Source organism: Rissa tridactyla, chromosome 1, assembly GCF_028500815.1.
Source record: "Rissa tridactyla isolate bRisTri1 chromosome 1, bRisTri1.patW.cur.20221130, whole genome shotgun sequence".
Taxonomy (NCBI): Eukaryota; Metazoa; Chordata; class Aves; order Charadriiformes; family Laridae; genus Rissa; species Rissa tridactyla.
In genome coordinates this window covers 58,901,849-58,919,760 of record NC_071466.1, presented here as the reverse complement: position 1 = coordinate 58,919,760, position 17,912 = coordinate 58,901,849, and the positions used below count along the sequence as shown (strand labels likewise).

The 17,912-nt window shown below is 40.5% G+C and overlaps 1 protein-coding gene across 4 annotated transcripts; it reads left to right on the top strand.

Annotated features, from left to right (window-relative positions):
* Nucleotides 1-221: 221 nt before the first annotated feature.
* Nucleotides 222-17,779, top strand: TGDS (TDP-glucose 4,6-dehydratase). 4 transcript variants are annotated; one of them, XR_008464944.1, is made up of 13 exons: nt 222-510; nt 2,519-2,585; nt 3,016-3,084; nt 5,708-5,798; nt 6,820-6,962; nt 8,580-8,678; nt 9,531-9,590; nt 13,138-13,181; nt 13,461-13,626; nt 14,180-14,238; nt 15,143-15,212; nt 16,150-16,247; nt 16,656-17,779. XR_008464944.1 is itself a non-coding variant. In XM_054192087.1 (12 exons), the coding sequence occupies exons 1-12, from the start codon at nt 434-436 to the stop codon at nt 16,754-16,756; spliced, it is 1,074 nt and encodes a 357-aa protein (XP_054048062.1). In that variant the 5' UTR covers nt 233-433; the 3' UTR covers nt 16,757-17,779. The 4 variants fall into 4 exon arrangements, 3 of the variants coding, with proteins under 3 accessions (XP_054048080.1, XP_054048068.1, XP_054048062.1); XM_054192087.1 differs by lacking the exon at nt 15,143-15,212 and having other exon boundaries at nt 233-510; XM_054192105.1 differs by lacking the exons at nt 15,143-15,212; nt 16,150-16,247; nt 16,656-17,779 and adding an exon at nt 14,958-15,127 and having other exon boundaries at nt 223-510.
* Nucleotides 17,780-17,912: the final 133 nt, after the last annotated feature.

Here is a 17,912-nt window from a genome sequence, read left to right as displayed (position 1 = left end):
GGCTCCCGTGACCACGTGACCCCCCCAGGTTACAAGCGGGCGCGGGAGGGCGGTGGGGGGGAAGAGAACCAATAGGAGCCGCGCGCGAGGCAGCGCCCCCCCCGCCACCGCGCCTCCCCAGCGCGGCGACGTGTCCGTTACTGGGTTCGGCCGTAAGTTGAGACACCCAGCGTCGTAAAAGGCGGCCGTCGCCGTTGATGGATAGCGGAGGGTAAAGCCTTGGCCTCTTCACACGGCGTGCCTGCGCCGCTCGCTTCAGAGGCGGCGAGCTCTGTTGTTCGGGCGCTCGGGGAGCGGGGAAGGCGTTTTTTTCACGTCGGCTCTTGCCGGTGAGGCTGCCGAACTACAGCTTCTGTCCCGTGTTGCGCATGCGCTGCGGTAAGGTGTCGTTCCCCCTTCCTTCCCCCCCCCCCGCCGCCGTAAAGCGCGGACGATGTCGGATCCGCCGGGTTCTGCGGAGCTGCCGGTCTTCGAGAAGCGGCTGCTGGTGACAGGCGGCGCGGGGTTCATGTGAGTGGCGGCCGCGGAGACCCGAGCCCGGCCTCGTCTCACCGCCAGGCTGGGTGGGGGCTGCTGGCTTCCTTCCTGGGGGCGTGGGGAGCAGGCCGGGGGGCGGGGGGGTGGCTGTCCCTTGGTCCTGTTCCGAGTTGGCGTTCCCTCAGGGGCAGGCTGTGGTGGGCGCAGCTGTTTCTGTAGGACCGGGTTCGCCTTGGCGGCTGCCTGTGGCTCTGCCGTGTGGTGGACTTTGAGGTGGTGAGTGCTGGGGAGCCAGCGGGGCTGGTGCCCTGCTGCCCTCTGCCCACGGCCAGTCAGAAGGTGCTCGGTCAAGGGGGGGCCGTCCAGCGCTGACGGTGCACAGCCTCAACCGGGATGGGGTAGGGGGTGGCTGTGCTCTGAGCCAGCTGCTGTTTCTCACCTCCACTCCCCAGTGCTCTGGGCTTTCCTCGAAGCAGAGGAAGTTGAGGTCCATCTTAAGTTTGAGGCTGTCAGCGTGCTGAGTCTGAAGCTGTGAGAGAACTAGATTTCTGTGTGTACCCCTCAGCTTGGGGGGGGCTGAAGACAGTGGGATTGAGTGCACCCTCAGCATGTTTGCCGATCACACCAAGCTGTGTGGTGCAGTCAACGTGCTGGAGGGGAGGGATACCATCCAGAGGGACCTGGATAGGCTTGACAGGTGGGCCCTTGGCAACCTCATGAAGTTCAACCAGGCCAAGTGCAAGGTCCCACGTGTGGGTTGGGGCAATCCCAGGCACAAATACAGGGAGGGTAGAGAATAGATTGGAAGCAGGAGAAGGACTGGGGGGTGCTGGTGCATAAGAAGCTCAACATGAGCCAGCAATGTGTGCTTGCAACCCAGAAAGCCAACTGTATCCTGGGCTGCATCAAAAGCAGCGTGGCCAGGGGGTCGAGGGAGGTGATTCTGCCCCTCTACTCCACTCTGGTGAGACCTCACCTGGAGTACTGCGTGCAGCTCTGGGCCCCTCAGTACAAGACATGGACCTGTTAGAGCAAGTCCAGAGGAGGGCCATGAAGATGATCAGAGGGCTGGAGCACCTGTCCTATGAAGAGAGGGTGAGAGAGTTGGGATTGTTCAGCCTGGAGAAAAGAAGGCTCCGAGGAGACCTTATAGCGGCCTTTTAGTATCTGAAGGGGGCCCACAAGAAAGCTGGAGAGGGACTTTTTACAAGGGCATGTAGTGATAGGACCAGGGGTAGTGGCTTCAAACTGGAAGAGGGTAGATTTAGATTGGACATTAGGAAGAAATACTTCACTCTGAGGGTGGTGAGACACTGGAACAAGTTGCCCAGGGAAGTTGTGGATTCCCCATCCCTGGAAGTGTTCAAGGCCAGGCTGGATGAGGTTTTGAGCAGCCTGGTCTAGTGGGAGGTGTCCCTGCCCATGGTAGGGGGATGGAACTAGATGATCTGTAAGGTCCCTTCCAGCCTAAACCATTCTATGTGAATAAGCCCTGCTAAACCTGATCTCTCAGGGTGAGCTTCTTGTACACAAGACTGTACCAAAGAGAAATGCCACCTGGTAGTCAGGCTGTCATTTCTTGTTACACCTAACAGCAGTGTTGGAGAGTTGAGTTGACTCTCAGTCAGTATTGTGGGTTAGGAGAGTTTACTGTTTAGTACTTCCTAATACCTAATGTATGAACTTAAGAGTTTTTTTTTTTTAGAATTTTATTTTAGAATGGCAATTGAATGGAACGTATAACAGTTTGTGTTTTTTTTCTTTTTAGGTGTCTGTGAGCAATGCTGCTTTCTTTTGTTGTAGCATGAACTTTTAATCTGATTTGTAGTTCCTGAACTATGCAGTTATGGGTATTATCAATAGAATAACATTGACATATCATAAAATATATCTGTGAATTCCTCTTTTGCCTGTCTTGAGTACAGCCTGCTCTTTTCCCGAAGTATTTTGATATTGATGAACTTACTTGTAATTTATCATCTCTTTGTTACCTTAAAGCTAACTGTCTAATTGTAAAATATGTTTTTCTTCTATCCTGCAGTGCTTCACATGTAGTTGTCTCTCTCGTGAAAAACTATCCAAACTATCTGATTATAAATCTAGATAAGGTAAGTAGCATGTATTCTTTCTTGATATGGAAAACTGTTTTAAATTATTTTTAATGCAATCCATAGCATGTTGAAATTTATATGTATTAGTGTTATTTATTAATTTTTTGCTTGACTGTCCATTTGTACCTATGTAAAAAAAAAAAAATCCACTTCTGTTCATGTGCCCACCACAGATAATTATTTGCCAAAAAAAATAAAACAGGAGTAAGCTTTTGAAGTCCTAAACTTCTGTTTAAGAATTTTTGCAGTTACCTTTCAGAGTTTTCTGTTTTTTAAAGCTTCATCATGTCTGCTTGCAAAATATCTTTTCTTTTGAAAGAAGTTTTTGTGTTGTTCTCAAACTTTCTAGTGATCAAGTTTGATCTGAGTTAGCTTATTTACTTTCATGAAGCCCATTTAATCATACTGTGTGGGTATTTTTCTTTAGCTCGACTACTGTGCAAGCTTGAAGAATCTTGAAACTGTCTCTGAGAAGGAAAACTACAAGTTTATCCAGGTGATATAGCCTTCTCTTCTAGGAAACTTGACTTTTTACTGATTTTTTTTTTTTAATGCCTCCATATCAAGGTAATGTGGTCTGCAGAGCTCCCCAAACTAGAATCCACTGCTTTCATTTATGGTAAAGTTGAAATTACTACTAATTCATTGTCAAGGATGAGTCCCTGTATGTAATATGACAATGTATGTGACAATCAGGTGGGCATAACAGCATTCACTTCATCTATTTACCTTATTAATAGACTTCATATTTCATCTGTAGAAGTCTATGAGAATATGAGGTATCTTCTGTCTCTTATATGAATTAGTCTTTTGAAAGTTGATATATTTTATTGTATAATAGAGGTACAGAATTGGTAAAAGCCTGATTATGGAGATGAGTGGTTTTAGGGATGATTGTTTCACTTTTGATAGCTGCTATGGACAAGATGGACTCAGATTTGGATCCTCCCTGCTTCTCTAATGCTGTCTTAGATTTTGCACCTTTAAACACTGTCACTTGTCATATTCTGTGGTATGCAACACACTCGTTCTGTTAGCACTAGGCATCAGGCTACATTCTTGCCTTTGCTGCTGTTGATGCTGTGTAGTTCATAGTTGTTTTGGAACAGGGTCTCATGGGAACATTCAAGGTATGCCACTTCTTTTTAAAAGTTTGCCAGTTAAATTATTTTACTGGTTCCACAGTTTTATCTTCAGATAGGAGAAGGATTTTGATTTATTGTTCAGATAAACATTGGCTGCTAGGGTTTTATGCTGAGGTTCTTCCCCTCTATAAAAGTCAGTACTGATGGTGGTCTCTCTAGCTGGGCTGTCTGAGATTGCAGGACATCAGAGAAATGCATATAGTTTAATTTTCTGAAGTGGCAACTTTGGGGCAATTTTGTCAGAGGTAGTAGATGTAAGTTAAACATACCTCTTAGATTTAGGCAAGGTTGGGAATTGAACTTGTCCTCACTTGTTTGGTGACCCCCCATGGGTATTTACATTTTTGTGAACCTGTCTCTTTGTATTAGTAAGTGATTCTCTCTGAACTATTGGGATAAAAGTTGCATGAGGGGGAAGGGGATGTCTACTAAGCATATATAGGCAGTTCCAGCATGCCCAAACTGAGTTCTTGGTTATTATTCCTAATGTTTTCAACAGTTTCCAGTATGTGATATGAAACGTATGAATGCTGTAGAAAAGCCTTGTTACCTGGATATATATTAACATTTAATTGCTGGGGGTAGCATGGAGTTCCAGAAGGCATCCTGCAAATAGCTAGATCTCTCGGGGAATAGTAACAAGGAATGACGTAGCTATACTGCTTCTGAACTAGAGTAGGAGCATGTTGCCACAGAATTTACACGAGTATAATTCATTCCAACTTCTCAATTGTTGGTTGTTTTTCCTTTTGTTTTGTGGGGGTTTTGTGTTGTGTGTTTTTTGGTTTGTTTTTTTTTTTTCTTTTTTGAAAGAAGGTTGATCAGAGCTTGTATGCAGCTGGTATGCAGTCAAGCAGTTTACACTGATATGACAAAAAAGCATGGGAAAAATTACTCTGTGATGGACAGGCCTTACCGTTAGAATTGTAACACTATTACTGGCCTTAGGAGAGAGATGGAGGGGTGAAAGCTCTAGTGGTGCTGTAGAAGAGAAGCCTGTTTCGGAAGGTAGAGAAGTTTAGAGAATTTGCATAAGGGGCTGTGTGAAAGATGTAGATTTATCACAGTTTCTGTTGTTGCTCAGCACAGATGTATCAAGTTTGAATTTCAGTTTTAAAAAAAAGTCAGTAATTGTAACCATTTAGTTCAAAATAATGTATGAGTGTATTTACTGGAGTGTTTCAGTTGTATTCAGGGATGAGAAATAGGAAAATCAGTTCATCTTCCTCCTGTTTCTGACTTATAGTACTTCTTGAGACAGTTGTTCAGAATTGTTGCTTGGGAACTTCTTAAAACATAGGTGCATTTGAACTATTTTTAGTTAATTGCCTTGTTATTGAACATACAAAAGACACCCATTCTTCTCAGGTACTATTTTGTTTAAGTTGAGCCAACAGATAAATATCAAAAGCTCTTTCTCAGTTTGCGTTTACTTTTAAAAGCTGCTGTTGCTTCTGTGTCAAACTAAAGAATGGCTAGTGTGTTGATACCTGACTAATTTCTAAATATATCAATTAAAAAAAAATAAATTAGCAGAACAAACAACAAAACCCAAAATCCTTGCAAGACATTCAACAATCTATTTTAACAGAAGTGGAAATCCACGTCACCTTTTATGATGCCACTAGGTGTCACTGTCCGTTAGCCAGACTCCAGTAACTTTATTTGTTGTGGAACTTGTCATTTCAACCTCAGCAACCTGTGCAGTGTACTTCTGTTGTGTATGTTTTGGGGGCGATGCTGCTTCTAATGTTAAATGGTAATATAAATTTCGTTGAGGCTGTTGCTCAGAATATGTGAAAGTTTTATATCTGGTCTTATTTTAGACATAAGTTGCCCAAAGCTCAGTTGGCAGAGCTGTTTGTGTCCTGTGCTTCCTTTGTAATGGTTTGTTATGTGGCGCTTGGTACAAATGAAAGCTTTTGATATTTTCTGTCGAAAATAATTTGTTAATGATTTTTTTTTTCTGTTTAGGGAGATATTTGTGAACCTGATTTTATAAAGCAGCTCTTTGAAACTGAGAAAATAGATATAGTCCTTCATTTTGCAGCCCAAACACATGTAGGTGAGCATTGTTGCATGTTTTGGTATTGTTTTCCATTAATATATTCGTTTGAAATATATACTGATATTTTTGTCTTTTCCCTTTGTATACAACAAGGATACAGTTTGTCTCTACACACTACATGATTCAATGTCTGGTGGCCTTTTTAACTTAAAGGGGTTCATAGCCTTAATTTAAAAAGTATTTTGTCTGACTGTTGTTTATTTTCATTGCGCATAAATGGTAATGCCCTTTTTATTTTGTTTTGCATCACAGTTCTAAATTCCATCTAGACACACAGGTAACTGACAGTGTACTGGTGGAGTTGTGAAGACAACGGAAAAAGAATTTGTACATCGTCTTAAGTTTTTACTTGATTGGCTCCAGACTTGCAGGAAAAAACACAGTGTGTAAGCTGAAGGATTAGGCATAGCTCCCTTCAGAATCCTGCCTGGATTCTAAAAAGAGAGAATGAATTACATTTAAAAGTACCTATTTCAGACTACCACTCTTCACTAACACTTTTAATGAGGACTATCTCTACCATACTCCTTTCATTATGAGAAGAAATCCTCACAGAATTCTCCAGGAAAATACTTCTCAAAATTGTCAGATTTGACATGCACAAGGTCATTAGGTCAGTGGAACAATTCTAAGAATTAAAACAGGTGCTGGTTAATTAACAGTATATAATACTGTATCTTACAACTGTCTTTGAATGATACTTTTCTTACTGAGCTTGTCCCTTCCTATGCAGGGAGGAAGTAGTTATGCTGCCACTTAAGTAAAGTTAGATAATGCTATTTCAAATGGAACCGTCCATAGCCAACAAGCTTTTGCTCCCAATTCCAGCCTCCTGTTGAGAGCAAGGGTTTTGTCTTCAAGTAAGTGTAGAAAGTGTCTTCATTTAATAATGACCTTGCAATCTGACAATCAATGAACTGGTGATAAAGTCCTGGTCTGTATTGCAGCCTCTAATGTTACAGTTCAATAGGAAGCCTAAATTTAATCAGAATTGTTTGATTTTTTTTTTTTTATATAGATCTTTCATTTTGGCATGCCCTGGAATTCACCTATGTGAACGTTTATGGCACGAATGTGCTGGTTGCTGCTGCGCATGAAGCCAATGTGGAGAAGTTTGTCTATGTTAGTACAGATGAAGTATATGGAGGTAGCACCGATGAGGTGAGTTTGAAAGTGCATTAGGGTTTTTCTAGCTTTAGTTGCTTTTAATAGTGAAAAAAAAAAAAGATCAGTCTAACTTTCCTTGGCCTCTGTAAATGTATGACTTTTGAGCTATTTCTGATAATACTGGAACTTGTAAACAAGCACTGGTTGTTTTTAGAATGCTAAGTATCAAAATTGTCCTGAATCTTTTTTTTCTGTAGTATGTTTTATATTGAACGTATATTACCTAAAGCAGTTAGATTGGAGTCATTCATGACATGTGAATACTCCTCAGAGATAGTATCAAAGGAATGTATTATATAAATTTTGCTTTGGAGCATTTTTGAGGCTTCAGTATTGTGCACAGTATGTTGTTCTTTTATTTTATTTTTTAAATTTTTTCCTGCCCTGCCTTGACTATGAACTTGACAGGCAGGGAACTGTGTTATACTCTAGATAAAATACTAACAGAACTGTAAGTACCAACAATTTGAACAGTATTCCTGTATTACTGGAAGAAATATGCAGATGTTTCTTATTGTTCTATGGAAATCTTTTCGATTCTTGCCGATTTATGCCTGACCTTAATTCAGGAATTGTAATTTAGCTCTGTAAAAAGACAAAGCATGCATGCCCGTCTTTCTAAAAGGCGTAAATAACGACCAAGGAGTCTTGTGCCATAATCCATGAAAATACTACTGTATTTCAGAAAAATCAGGTACACTTTCTTCTTGTTGCAATGTCTTCCTCAGTTCCTTCAACAGAAGTTCAATTTGTAGCCTTTTATGATATCCAAGGATGTTCTCCTGCAAATCAGTGTTTTTTGGCTGAGACAACTTCAAGTGAACTTTTTCTGCCTCTGGGCCTTGAAAAGAGCACTTTGATTTCATCTGTTTTTTGTTCTCTTTGTGAATCATAGTAGTTCTTGAAGAGTTTTTTTGGGGGGGGGGGAGCGGGGGGAAGGGGGAGGAGGAAGGTCAAAAAGTAAATCGGAGTCAATTAGTTTCAGAGGCAAAGGTCAGACAAGAACAGCGAGACTTTTAATCATGTGTTATATTATGAATATAACAATCACGTGATTGTTATGGATTCCACCTCAGGCAGTGTAGAGTCCTCCTTTCTTTGGTTCATTATTGCATCTCCCCCTACCCCTCCCTTCCCCAAGCAAGAAGTAGATAGAAGCGGCACGGTAGCCATGAAGCTACCTGTTCTGGAACAGGTCAGAATTGTTGAAGCCTTGCTTTGGAGGGCTTTATTTTGAAATCTACTTTTCTTATAGAAATAATGTTTGTGGGAAAGGGAGAATGGACTCCTGTTATTTAGGACTGAAAGGTTAATTTGCTAGCTCTGGTGCAATGGCACTCTGAGGCAATATGAGCCTGAAAAGGATTGAACCTCCCTATGGGAACAGTGATTATTTTACAAGATACTCTAAGGACCTGCTACTGTGAGGTACTCTGCTAGAAGTACAAAATCAGTCTTTTGTTACTGGTCTTCTGCTGTAAGTTGAAGGGTGACTGTCTCAGACTGGTGTGCTTGGATATTTAGGGATTTTTATTTCGGTTGCAACTGCAGCTTTTGTGACTTCTCTGGGCAAAAGAAATTGAGTAATGCAAATTTTTCTTTTAATTTTAGGAGTTTGATGAATCCTCACCAAAACGTCCAACAAATCCCTATGCCTCCTCTAAAGCAGCTGCAGAGTGTTTTGTCCAGTCTTATTGGGAAAGGTACCAAGTAAGTTGATGCAAGCTTCAAAAACTCTGAAGCTCATACTTGAGTGTCTGTATTATGTATCTAAGAGTATAAAAGAAAAATCAGTACTAGTCCACACAGTGATACCTCTTTCCTGATTGCTAGTCTTGTAGTTTCGATGTGTCAGAGGATGTCCACCCCTTAATTGGTGGAGATACACCGCAAGGTAGCGGGGAAAGGTCAGATGTTTTAAAATTGTCTCAAATCTGAACTGTAATGTCTAAAAATGTTCTTTGATAAAATGGTCAAAGAGAACATTAGCAACTTAAAAGAAGTGTTAAGCTTGAAGGAAATCTGTTTATAGAGAAGTAGAATATACAAAGTTCAAATTGTATTAGCACTAGGCTTATAGTGAAAGAAAAAAAAAAGAAAGGAAAAAACCACCCTATTACTCAGATTTGTTTAAGCAAAATATTTAAAATTTTGAATACTTTAGTCTTTTCTTCTTCACATGGTCTTCTGCAATGTTGTTTTTGATGTAAAGTTGACTTGAATAAGATGTTAATGTCTGAAACGTTTTCTTGGAATAAGTAATAAGCCAGTCTTCAGTTGACCAGATATATGTATGTAAGGTCCTATTGTGGTTCCATAGCAAGACTGAGAGATCACAAACATTTGTCACTTGTGCTTCTAACAGACGGAGGAGGCTGGAGGCCCTTGCCTATTTGACAGAAGTAGGGATAGCTTAATTCATTAATGTTTGTAAGGGCTTGCAGATTTTTGGATAAGCGCTGTGGGTGTGTCAATTTACTATTTATTGATGAGCAAGAAGCCTACAGCTTTTACTGGTATGTATTTTCTTATTTAATCATGTGCATATTTAATGCTTTTCAGTTCCCAGTTGTTATCACAAGGAGCAGTAACGTTTATGGACCACACCAGTATCCAGAAAAAGTAAGCTAAACAGAATCACAGAATGATTCGGGTTGGAAGGGACTGTCAAGATCATCTAGTTCCAACCCCCTGCCATGGGCAGGAACACCTCCCACTAGACCAGGCTGCTCAAAACCTCATCCAGCCTGGCCTTGAACACCTCCAGGGATGGGGCATTGACAGCTTCCCCGGGCAACCTGTTCCAGTGCCTCACTACCCTCACAGTAAAGAATTCCTTCCTGATATCCAATCTAAATCTACCCTCTCTCAACTTGAGGCCATTACCCCGTGTCCTATCACTCCACTCCCTGATAAAGAGTCCCTCCCCATCCTTCCTGTAGACCCCCTTTAGGTACTGGAAAGCCACTATAAGGTCTCCTTGGAGCCTTCTCCAGGCTGAACAACCCCAACTCTCTCAGCCTGTCCTCATAGTAGAGGTGCTCCAGCCCTCTGACCATCTTTGTGGCCCTCTGCTGGACCTGTTCCGACAGGTCCATGTCCTTCTTGTGCTGAGGACTCCAGAGCTGGACGCAGTACTCCAGGTGAAGTGTCACCAGAGTGGAGTAGGGGGACAGAATCCCCTCCCTTGACCTGCTGGCCACACTTCTTTTGATGCAGCCCAGGATGCGGTTGGCTTTCTGGGCTGCAAGTCCTCATTGCCTGCTCATGTTGAGCTTCTTGTCCACCAGCACTCCCGAGTCCTCCTCAGCAGGGCTGCACTCAAGCCATTCTCTGCCCAACCTGTATTTGTGCCTGGGATTGCCATGACCCAGGTGCAGGGCCTTGCACTTGGCCTGGTTGAACTTCATTAGGTTCACCCAGGTCCACCTCTCAAGCCTGTCCATGTCCCTCTGGATGGCATCCCTTCCCTCCAGCGTGTCGACCGTGCCACACAGCTTGTTGTCGTCAGCAAATTTGCTGAGGGTGCACTCAATTCCACTGTCCATGTCACCAACAAAGATGTTAAACAGCACTGGTCCCAGTACTGACCCCTGAGGAATGCCACTCATCACCAGTTTCCATGTGGACAATGAGACATTGACTGCAACCCTTTGAGTGTGGCTGTCTAGCCATCCACCGAGTGGTCCATCCATCAAATCCATGCTTTTCCAATTTAGAGACCAGGATGTCGTGCGGGACAGTGTCAAACGCTTTGCATAAGTCCAGGTAGATGATGTCAGTTGCTCTCCCCTTATCTACCAGTGCTGTGGCAACCTCATAGAAGGCCACCAAGTTTGTCAGGCACAATACGATTTGCCTTTGGTGAAGCCATGTTGGCTGTCACCAGTCACCTCTTATTTATCATGTGCCTTACCAGAGTTTCCAGGAGGATCTGCTCCATGATCTTGCCAGGCACAGAGGTGAGACTGACCGGCCTGTAGCTCCCTGGGTCATCCCTTTTTCCCTTTTTGAAAATAGGGGTTATGTTTCCCCTTTTCCAATCAGCGGGACCTTCACCAGACCGCCACGACTTTTCAAATATAATGGAAAGCGGCTTGGTGGCTTCATCTGCCAGCTCCCTCAGGACCTGTGGATGGATTTCATCCAGTCCCATGGACTTACACACCATCAGGTTCTTCAGATGGTCCCGAACCTGATCATCTCCTACAGTGGGTGGTTCTTCATTCTCATAGACCCTGCCTTTGCATCCTGCAACTTGGGTGGTGAGGTTGGAGTCCTTGCTGGTGAAGACTGAGGCAAAAAAGTCATTCAGCACCTCAGCCTTCTCCATATCCTGGGTGACCAGGTCTCCTGTCTCCTTCCTGAGAGGGCCCACATCTTCCCTAGTCTTGCCTTTACCCCTGACGTACTTAGAGAAGTTTTTCTTGTTATCCTTGATGCCCCTAGACAGATTTAATTCTATCTGGGTTTTAGCTTGCCTAATCTGGTTCCTGGTCACTTGGACAGTTTCTCTGTATTCCACCCAGTCAACCCGTCCTTGCTTCCACCCTCTGTAGGCCTCCTTTTTGCTCTTGAGCTTGTCCAGGAGCTCTTTGTTAATCCACGCAGGCCTCCTGGCACTTTTGCCTGACTTCTTCATTCTTGGGATGCACCACTCCTGAGCTTGGAGGAGGTGATCCTTGAATACTAACCAGCTGTCTTGGGCTCCTCTTCGCGCCAGTGCTTTACTCTTAGGTTCAGTATACCATAATTTAGGGTTGTAGTGATGTTACTTTTGTAAGAATGGACTGACTTTTGAAAAAAGCACTGTCTTGCAAGTATATTTGTCCACACATACCTGTGATTATATATTTTGATCTCATACTAACATCTCACCATCAACACAATGAACATGTATTTTTTGGTTGTCAGTAAAGCATCAGTTAGAGATTTCTATTTATTTACATGAATTTTATTACAATACCTTTGTTTTTTAATTTTTTTAGTTTTCAAAGGATGTTTAACTTCCCTATGTTTGGCAGGGTTCCCCTACAAATTATACTAACTCACATGTCATGTGTGTAATTAGGAATGTTTAATAACTAAGGTAAACATTTCAAACAGTAAACTGAGAGAGCAATATGTCTGGTATAGAAAGAGAAGTTCCAACCTCTACGGAAAATAGGTAAGATAAAGCTATAACAATCAGATATATGGTGAGAAATAGCGCAAAGTGACTTATTCTTTGCGTGTATCCACACATACCTTGTGGGGCAACTATTTAAAATGGTTGTAAGTGAGAGGGAATTGCCTTTGTAAGCAATACCAAGATCTGCTATGCTAGTGAATGGAAATACACTGATGGAATGACAGTGATAATCGTATGTACTCTTTGGAGTTCGGAGTTGGTGTGAAATGCAGCTATATTTTGTAGTTCTAGTGAGGTATTTCTTAATTTGAATTGATTTTTATGTGTTTGTGTTTGTTTTATTTTTTTCCAAATAAATTTGTATTTCCCTACATTATTGCAGGTGGATAAACAAGGGTTTTTAAAAATATGTTTTTCACTGATCTGTGGCTTGGGAAATATCTGGCTACAGGTTGCATGATGTTGGGAGTATATTCAGGGGATGTATCACTATTTACTTGCTTTCAGCTTATCTATATTCTTCCTCAAGTATTCACTTTTACTTACTGCTAAGAACACAATACTAGGCTATATGGATCTTTCGTTTTACCTAGTATGTTCCTATGTTTAGAGAAGTAAGTTAACAAAACTCAAAGGATTGGAACAGCTTTCTAATGGTTTCAGTTTAAAAACTTTAATAGCAGGGCCAACTGTTCTGAAGTTTCTGGAACATTATGAATGGATCTAAGCTTGTAGCTAAACATAATACTGTAAATCTTTACGCTGCAAGCTAGTGGCTTGTAACTACTGATTTGTAATGGTTGACCAGAAAGATAAGCTTTACAACACAATAGAGACATCTAGGCTTAACCCCCCCACCCCCACCCAAAATCCTTGCAGTTTCTTTGATTAGACTTAAGAAAACTTAAAAGTATTTAGAGGGTCTTATTAAAATACTTAATGATACTTACTGGTGAAGCACCATGTTCTTTGCAGAATAACAGCTTCTAAAATAGCGGAGTAATGTGTGTTTTTTTTTTTCTTTGTTCAATTCCTTAGGTTATTCCAAAGTTTATATCTTTGTTGCAACAGAACAGAAAATGGTATGTAGTTTGCTTTTTTGTTTGTGGTATTTGTTACAAAATTGTAATTACAGTTATAAATACGTGGTATAGTTTGCAAAATCATAATTTCATAACTGAGTTATGAATTGCTTATTTTAATAATAGGATTTCCTTAAACTAAAGGATTGGTTGCATGTCAGCTACTTAAGGTACCTTCAGGTACCAGCTAACGGCAAAACTGCTTAAAACACAGTCTAATAAATTGAATGCTTCTACTTGAGGATTAACAAAACTTTCTTGCCTTTTCCTGGTTTTAAGCTGTATTCATGGTTCTGGACTTCAAAGAAGGAATTTCCTTTACGCAGCTGATGTGGTAGAAGCATTCCTTACTGTCCTGAAGGAGGGAAAGCCAGGTGAAATATATAACATTGGAACTAACTTTGAGATGTCCATTGCCCAGCTTGCTAAAGAGTTAATCCATTTGGTGAGTAAACAGTTACGATGCTTTTCTTTACCAATCTTTGCACGTATGAGCAGTTCCACTATAAACCTTTTGTAGCTCTGAGAGAGCTTATAGGCTTGTGATGGGTCTTGGAAGATAATTGTAGCAGAACGATGTGCTACCCTTCCTGAGGCAGCTGTGCTGTGTAAGTTTGCAGTACGGGCTATCATGCTTTGCACTGCCGCATCAGTTATCCCGACTGGCGCATAACTGGCATAATGATTAAATACCATTTGGTAGGGTGTTTTCATGCTGTCTGTTTCAGTTTTGGTCTGACAATGTGGCGCTATTAAAATCTAACAATTTGGTTATGAATGGTTAGGCAGTGCTTAGATGAACAACAAGTATTGGAATTATTCTAGATAATTTTGATAATTTCAGTAGTTCGAAAACTCAGTTGAGAGGAAAGAGCATTTCTGTTTGTGTGTGTTTTTTTTAATGGACTTAACTCTTGTCAAACAAAAATTCTGGTTTTAAGTGTATGATAAGACAGTGCAAGATGTGTGGGGGTGACTTTTGTTTCTCTTCTTGACAGATAAAGAAGACCAGTTCGGAATCTGAAATGGAGCACTGGATGGATTATGTCAAAGACAGGTAAGAAAACAACAAAGCACATTCAGGATAGCTTTCTCCTGGAGGTTTCTGGGACTCCTGCCAAATAGCTTTTCGTGAAAGTGTTTCTGCTCTGCAGGAGGGAAAACTTTTGAGGGGAGTAAGTGCTGTTTTGCTTTCTTAATTTTTTTTTTCTAGTGGATTTGACATCTACGATCTGTATAGAACACTGTATATAAAAACAGGATTTCCGTTTATTATTTGGATCTTTAGGTCAGAGTATATGTCTTGAAGGGGAACGTGTAATGCTAATCTGTCTTCAAACTTTCTGTAGACTTCTCACTACTGAAGTCTGCTCTGGGAAGAGGACAGGCTTTACATAGTAGCTAAATCTTAAGGGTGGTTTAGATAGTTTATTCAGTACTTTGTATTCAGCATCACTGGAGTGAGATGAATCCCATGGTGTCTCATTTAGCTTTAGTATTTTGATGTTAATGTGACTAGTTCACACTTAGATGTGCTTTACAGGCAAGACCCACTCTCTACAGGCAGAAATATGCACCCACAGAGTGTAGTTAATTTTAGATTCCTATCTTAAGCTGAAACTGCTATCTCAAAAGTAGATACAAAACTCTGAGGTGCCAAAGTTAGAGCAGTGGCAAAAATGGATAGCTTTTATAAATATGCTTTTGCTGTGTGTTTCTGTTGTTAATTTCAGGTTTGGTTTGGCTCTTTTCTTTTATCTTCATTTCTTTCTGCAGCAACAATGAGTCTCTGCTTACTTTAGATATCACTCTCTTTCTCCAGAGTGATTAGAAATGACGTATCTGCTGATAGCAGTTAAGTATTACTATGGCCTTTAGAATTCTCACTTTCTGTTCACATTTGGATTGTTATCATGGCAAATGAAGTGTCTTTAATTGTAGTAATTCTTGTTTTTTAAAAGGAAGTGTTCTTCAGAATCCTATCTGAGTGTGTCGCAGGACTTTGAACAAATTGCCTTTGGCTCACATGATGTGAGTGTTCAGTAGGTCTCAGTGTAATTCAGATTGAGATGTTTCTTCATGTGTGTTGGGCCCTGTTTGCTAATGTTTAAACATAAACGGGCTTGGGAAAACTAACCACATAGGAGTACATGTTTCAAGGAACGTTGAAGTCATAAAAGATTCTTAAGATACGTAACTAATGATAATTTAATTTTATAATGAGTGACTTAAGGTCATGAGGGTTACTTGCCATAGAAAAATTGGTTCTGCTCCTGCTTGAGATTAGCATGTTTTAGTAACGGTGATAAGTATCTGGTTTCCATCTGCACGTGTAGCTTAACTATTCAATATTGCTAGTGCCAGTAATGCAGGAATGCCGGACTAGACTACCTAACTGCCAGATTGTGGAAGTGAAAATTTGTGCCATGCTTAAATGTAGGGAATCTCTTCCTGTGTTGAATCGTGCAGCCTGGGATTCTAATATTCAGTATTACTAAGTCTGTGTAGCTAATGAGGCGCTGTAGTGACAATGCTTTGGAAGTCTATGTATTTCAAATCTGAAGTATGTGAAAAGTTGCGGGCTTTCAGGATGAAAAATGTGAATGCTGATATTAGGAAACACTGGCTTGCGTAGTGACTGTTTAAAGAGTTGCAAATGCGCTGATTTGCACAATTGCATTGGCAGTGATTTGAGTTTTGCATTCATTTTTGTGCCAATAAGATACTAATTCATATTTATTCCAGTCAATTCCAAGTAGTTGACTGTACAAACTGAATTGTGGTGTTGTAGCTGCACTCAACTGCCATGTAGTTTTTTGAAGGCAATATAATCTGTTCATGTTGATGGGAATTTTCAAAATTGAAGCATGCCTAATGTTGGTTTGAAGACAATGTGAAGTACTGCATCTCTAATTAATGAAAAAGTCCTAATCAAATTGTTTTCCGTGTGCATTTCATACTTCTTCAGACCTACCAATGACCTGAGATACCCAATGAATTCAGAAAAAATGCACAACTTGGGATGGAGACCGAAAGTGCCTTGGAAAGAAGGAATAAAGAAAACAAGTAGGACTGATGGCTTTTACACTAATTGATTTAGAAGTGATAGGAAGAGGGAAAGAGGGGAATGGGTATATAGGTTAGTTAATGAGAGGCTAAAGAGAATGAATGTAACACTTTTAATTTTACATGAAATTGTCTGCTTTTTAAGTACTGAATTTACCTGATTTAAAAAAAATAAAAGGTTAATCACAATAAAGTAGCATCAGGTACTAGAATGAATTACTTTTTAATGCTAGAATAAGTGTTGCATAAAGAATTTATAAAATCTGAACTAGACTTTTCTAATATTACAGATTAAAATTTTGCATAAAGAACCATTTGCCTGTTGTTAGTCTTATGATATCTGTGGAATATTTGCATTTCCCTGTTATCTCTGGTCAAGTTGACTCATCAGCATTCTCTTCATACTAGTTGAATGGTACAAAGAAAACTTTCACAACTGGAAAAACTCTGAGAAAGCTTTGGAGCCCTTTCCTGTGACAGAGCCATTTGCACAGCTCAGTGGTCCGTAGGGTGGCAGAGAACCTGAAGGAGTTTACTCTACCTCACGCAGTTGTTTCTTCGAAGCCTGCAATCAAGTGGCCACACTGAACTCTTCATGTATTCAGGATACATGAATCATGATGAATACAGAGCTACAGTACGGCACAACTTTGGAAGGGTTTCGGCACTTTAGAAGTTGAAACTGTTAATTTCAGCCTTTGGTGCAATACTATATTCTCACTAGGTGTTGATTTTTAAAGAACTGTACAGGGTGAAGAATATTTATAATGCTATAAATTAGTGTAACAAGTCAAATCTGCCTTAATAATAATTGTGATTACAGCTTTTGGGCCTTTCAGTGAAATTTGTTTTAGTTCTGTATTAGTTTGTTTTTACAGTGTAATATATTATTTTTGTCACTCTAAAGGGTTGTGTTTTATTTTTAATCAAGGGGAAAAATGCTGTATTTTCTGGAAAGTATAAATCAGTTGATAAAAAGCTAGATATGGCACCCATACATTTCAGTCCTTTTCTCTGTTGGTGCAGTATTACCTTCTGCAGATGACTGATTACTGAACTGTTACCTACTCTATAACTTTAAATGCCCTTTTTAAGGGAGGGGTGGGGGGAAAAGCATCAAGAAGTAGCAGGTGTTCTTGCTTAGATTTCCAGAGGCATTTTCTTAAACGTTGCTCTGTTTTAACTGTCATCTTTTTACTGTATTACTCTCTTTTACATGTTAATTTCCTTTTCTTAACTGTAATTGTAACAAACTTGAAATACTGTAACACGGTTAACATTCCCGTTATGTTATTTCCTGTGATATGAAGGCTATTTATGGAGAAAAAATTTAAACACTTCTCCTGAGAATTGTGATTTGGCAGGCTTCATTCAATGCAGCGTTTCACAATTTTTTATTTTTTTTGTGACAAACATTTTAAAGATGAAACAATATTTGAGTTTTAATCTAAAGTTTGGGAGGAAACTTCATTTCTAGAAATGCATCAATTAATCTTTTTCAAAGTGATTTAGTAATAAAAGTTACGGTGTCACTGGTTTCTCTTGATTAAGTAAGCATGCTGGAAATGTAGATGGTGCAGGTTTTTCTAGTATTTCTTAGTTTTTCCTGTATTCTGAAAAAATTACCGTCACAGTTTTGGCTTTGAGGTGGCAGACATTGAAGGG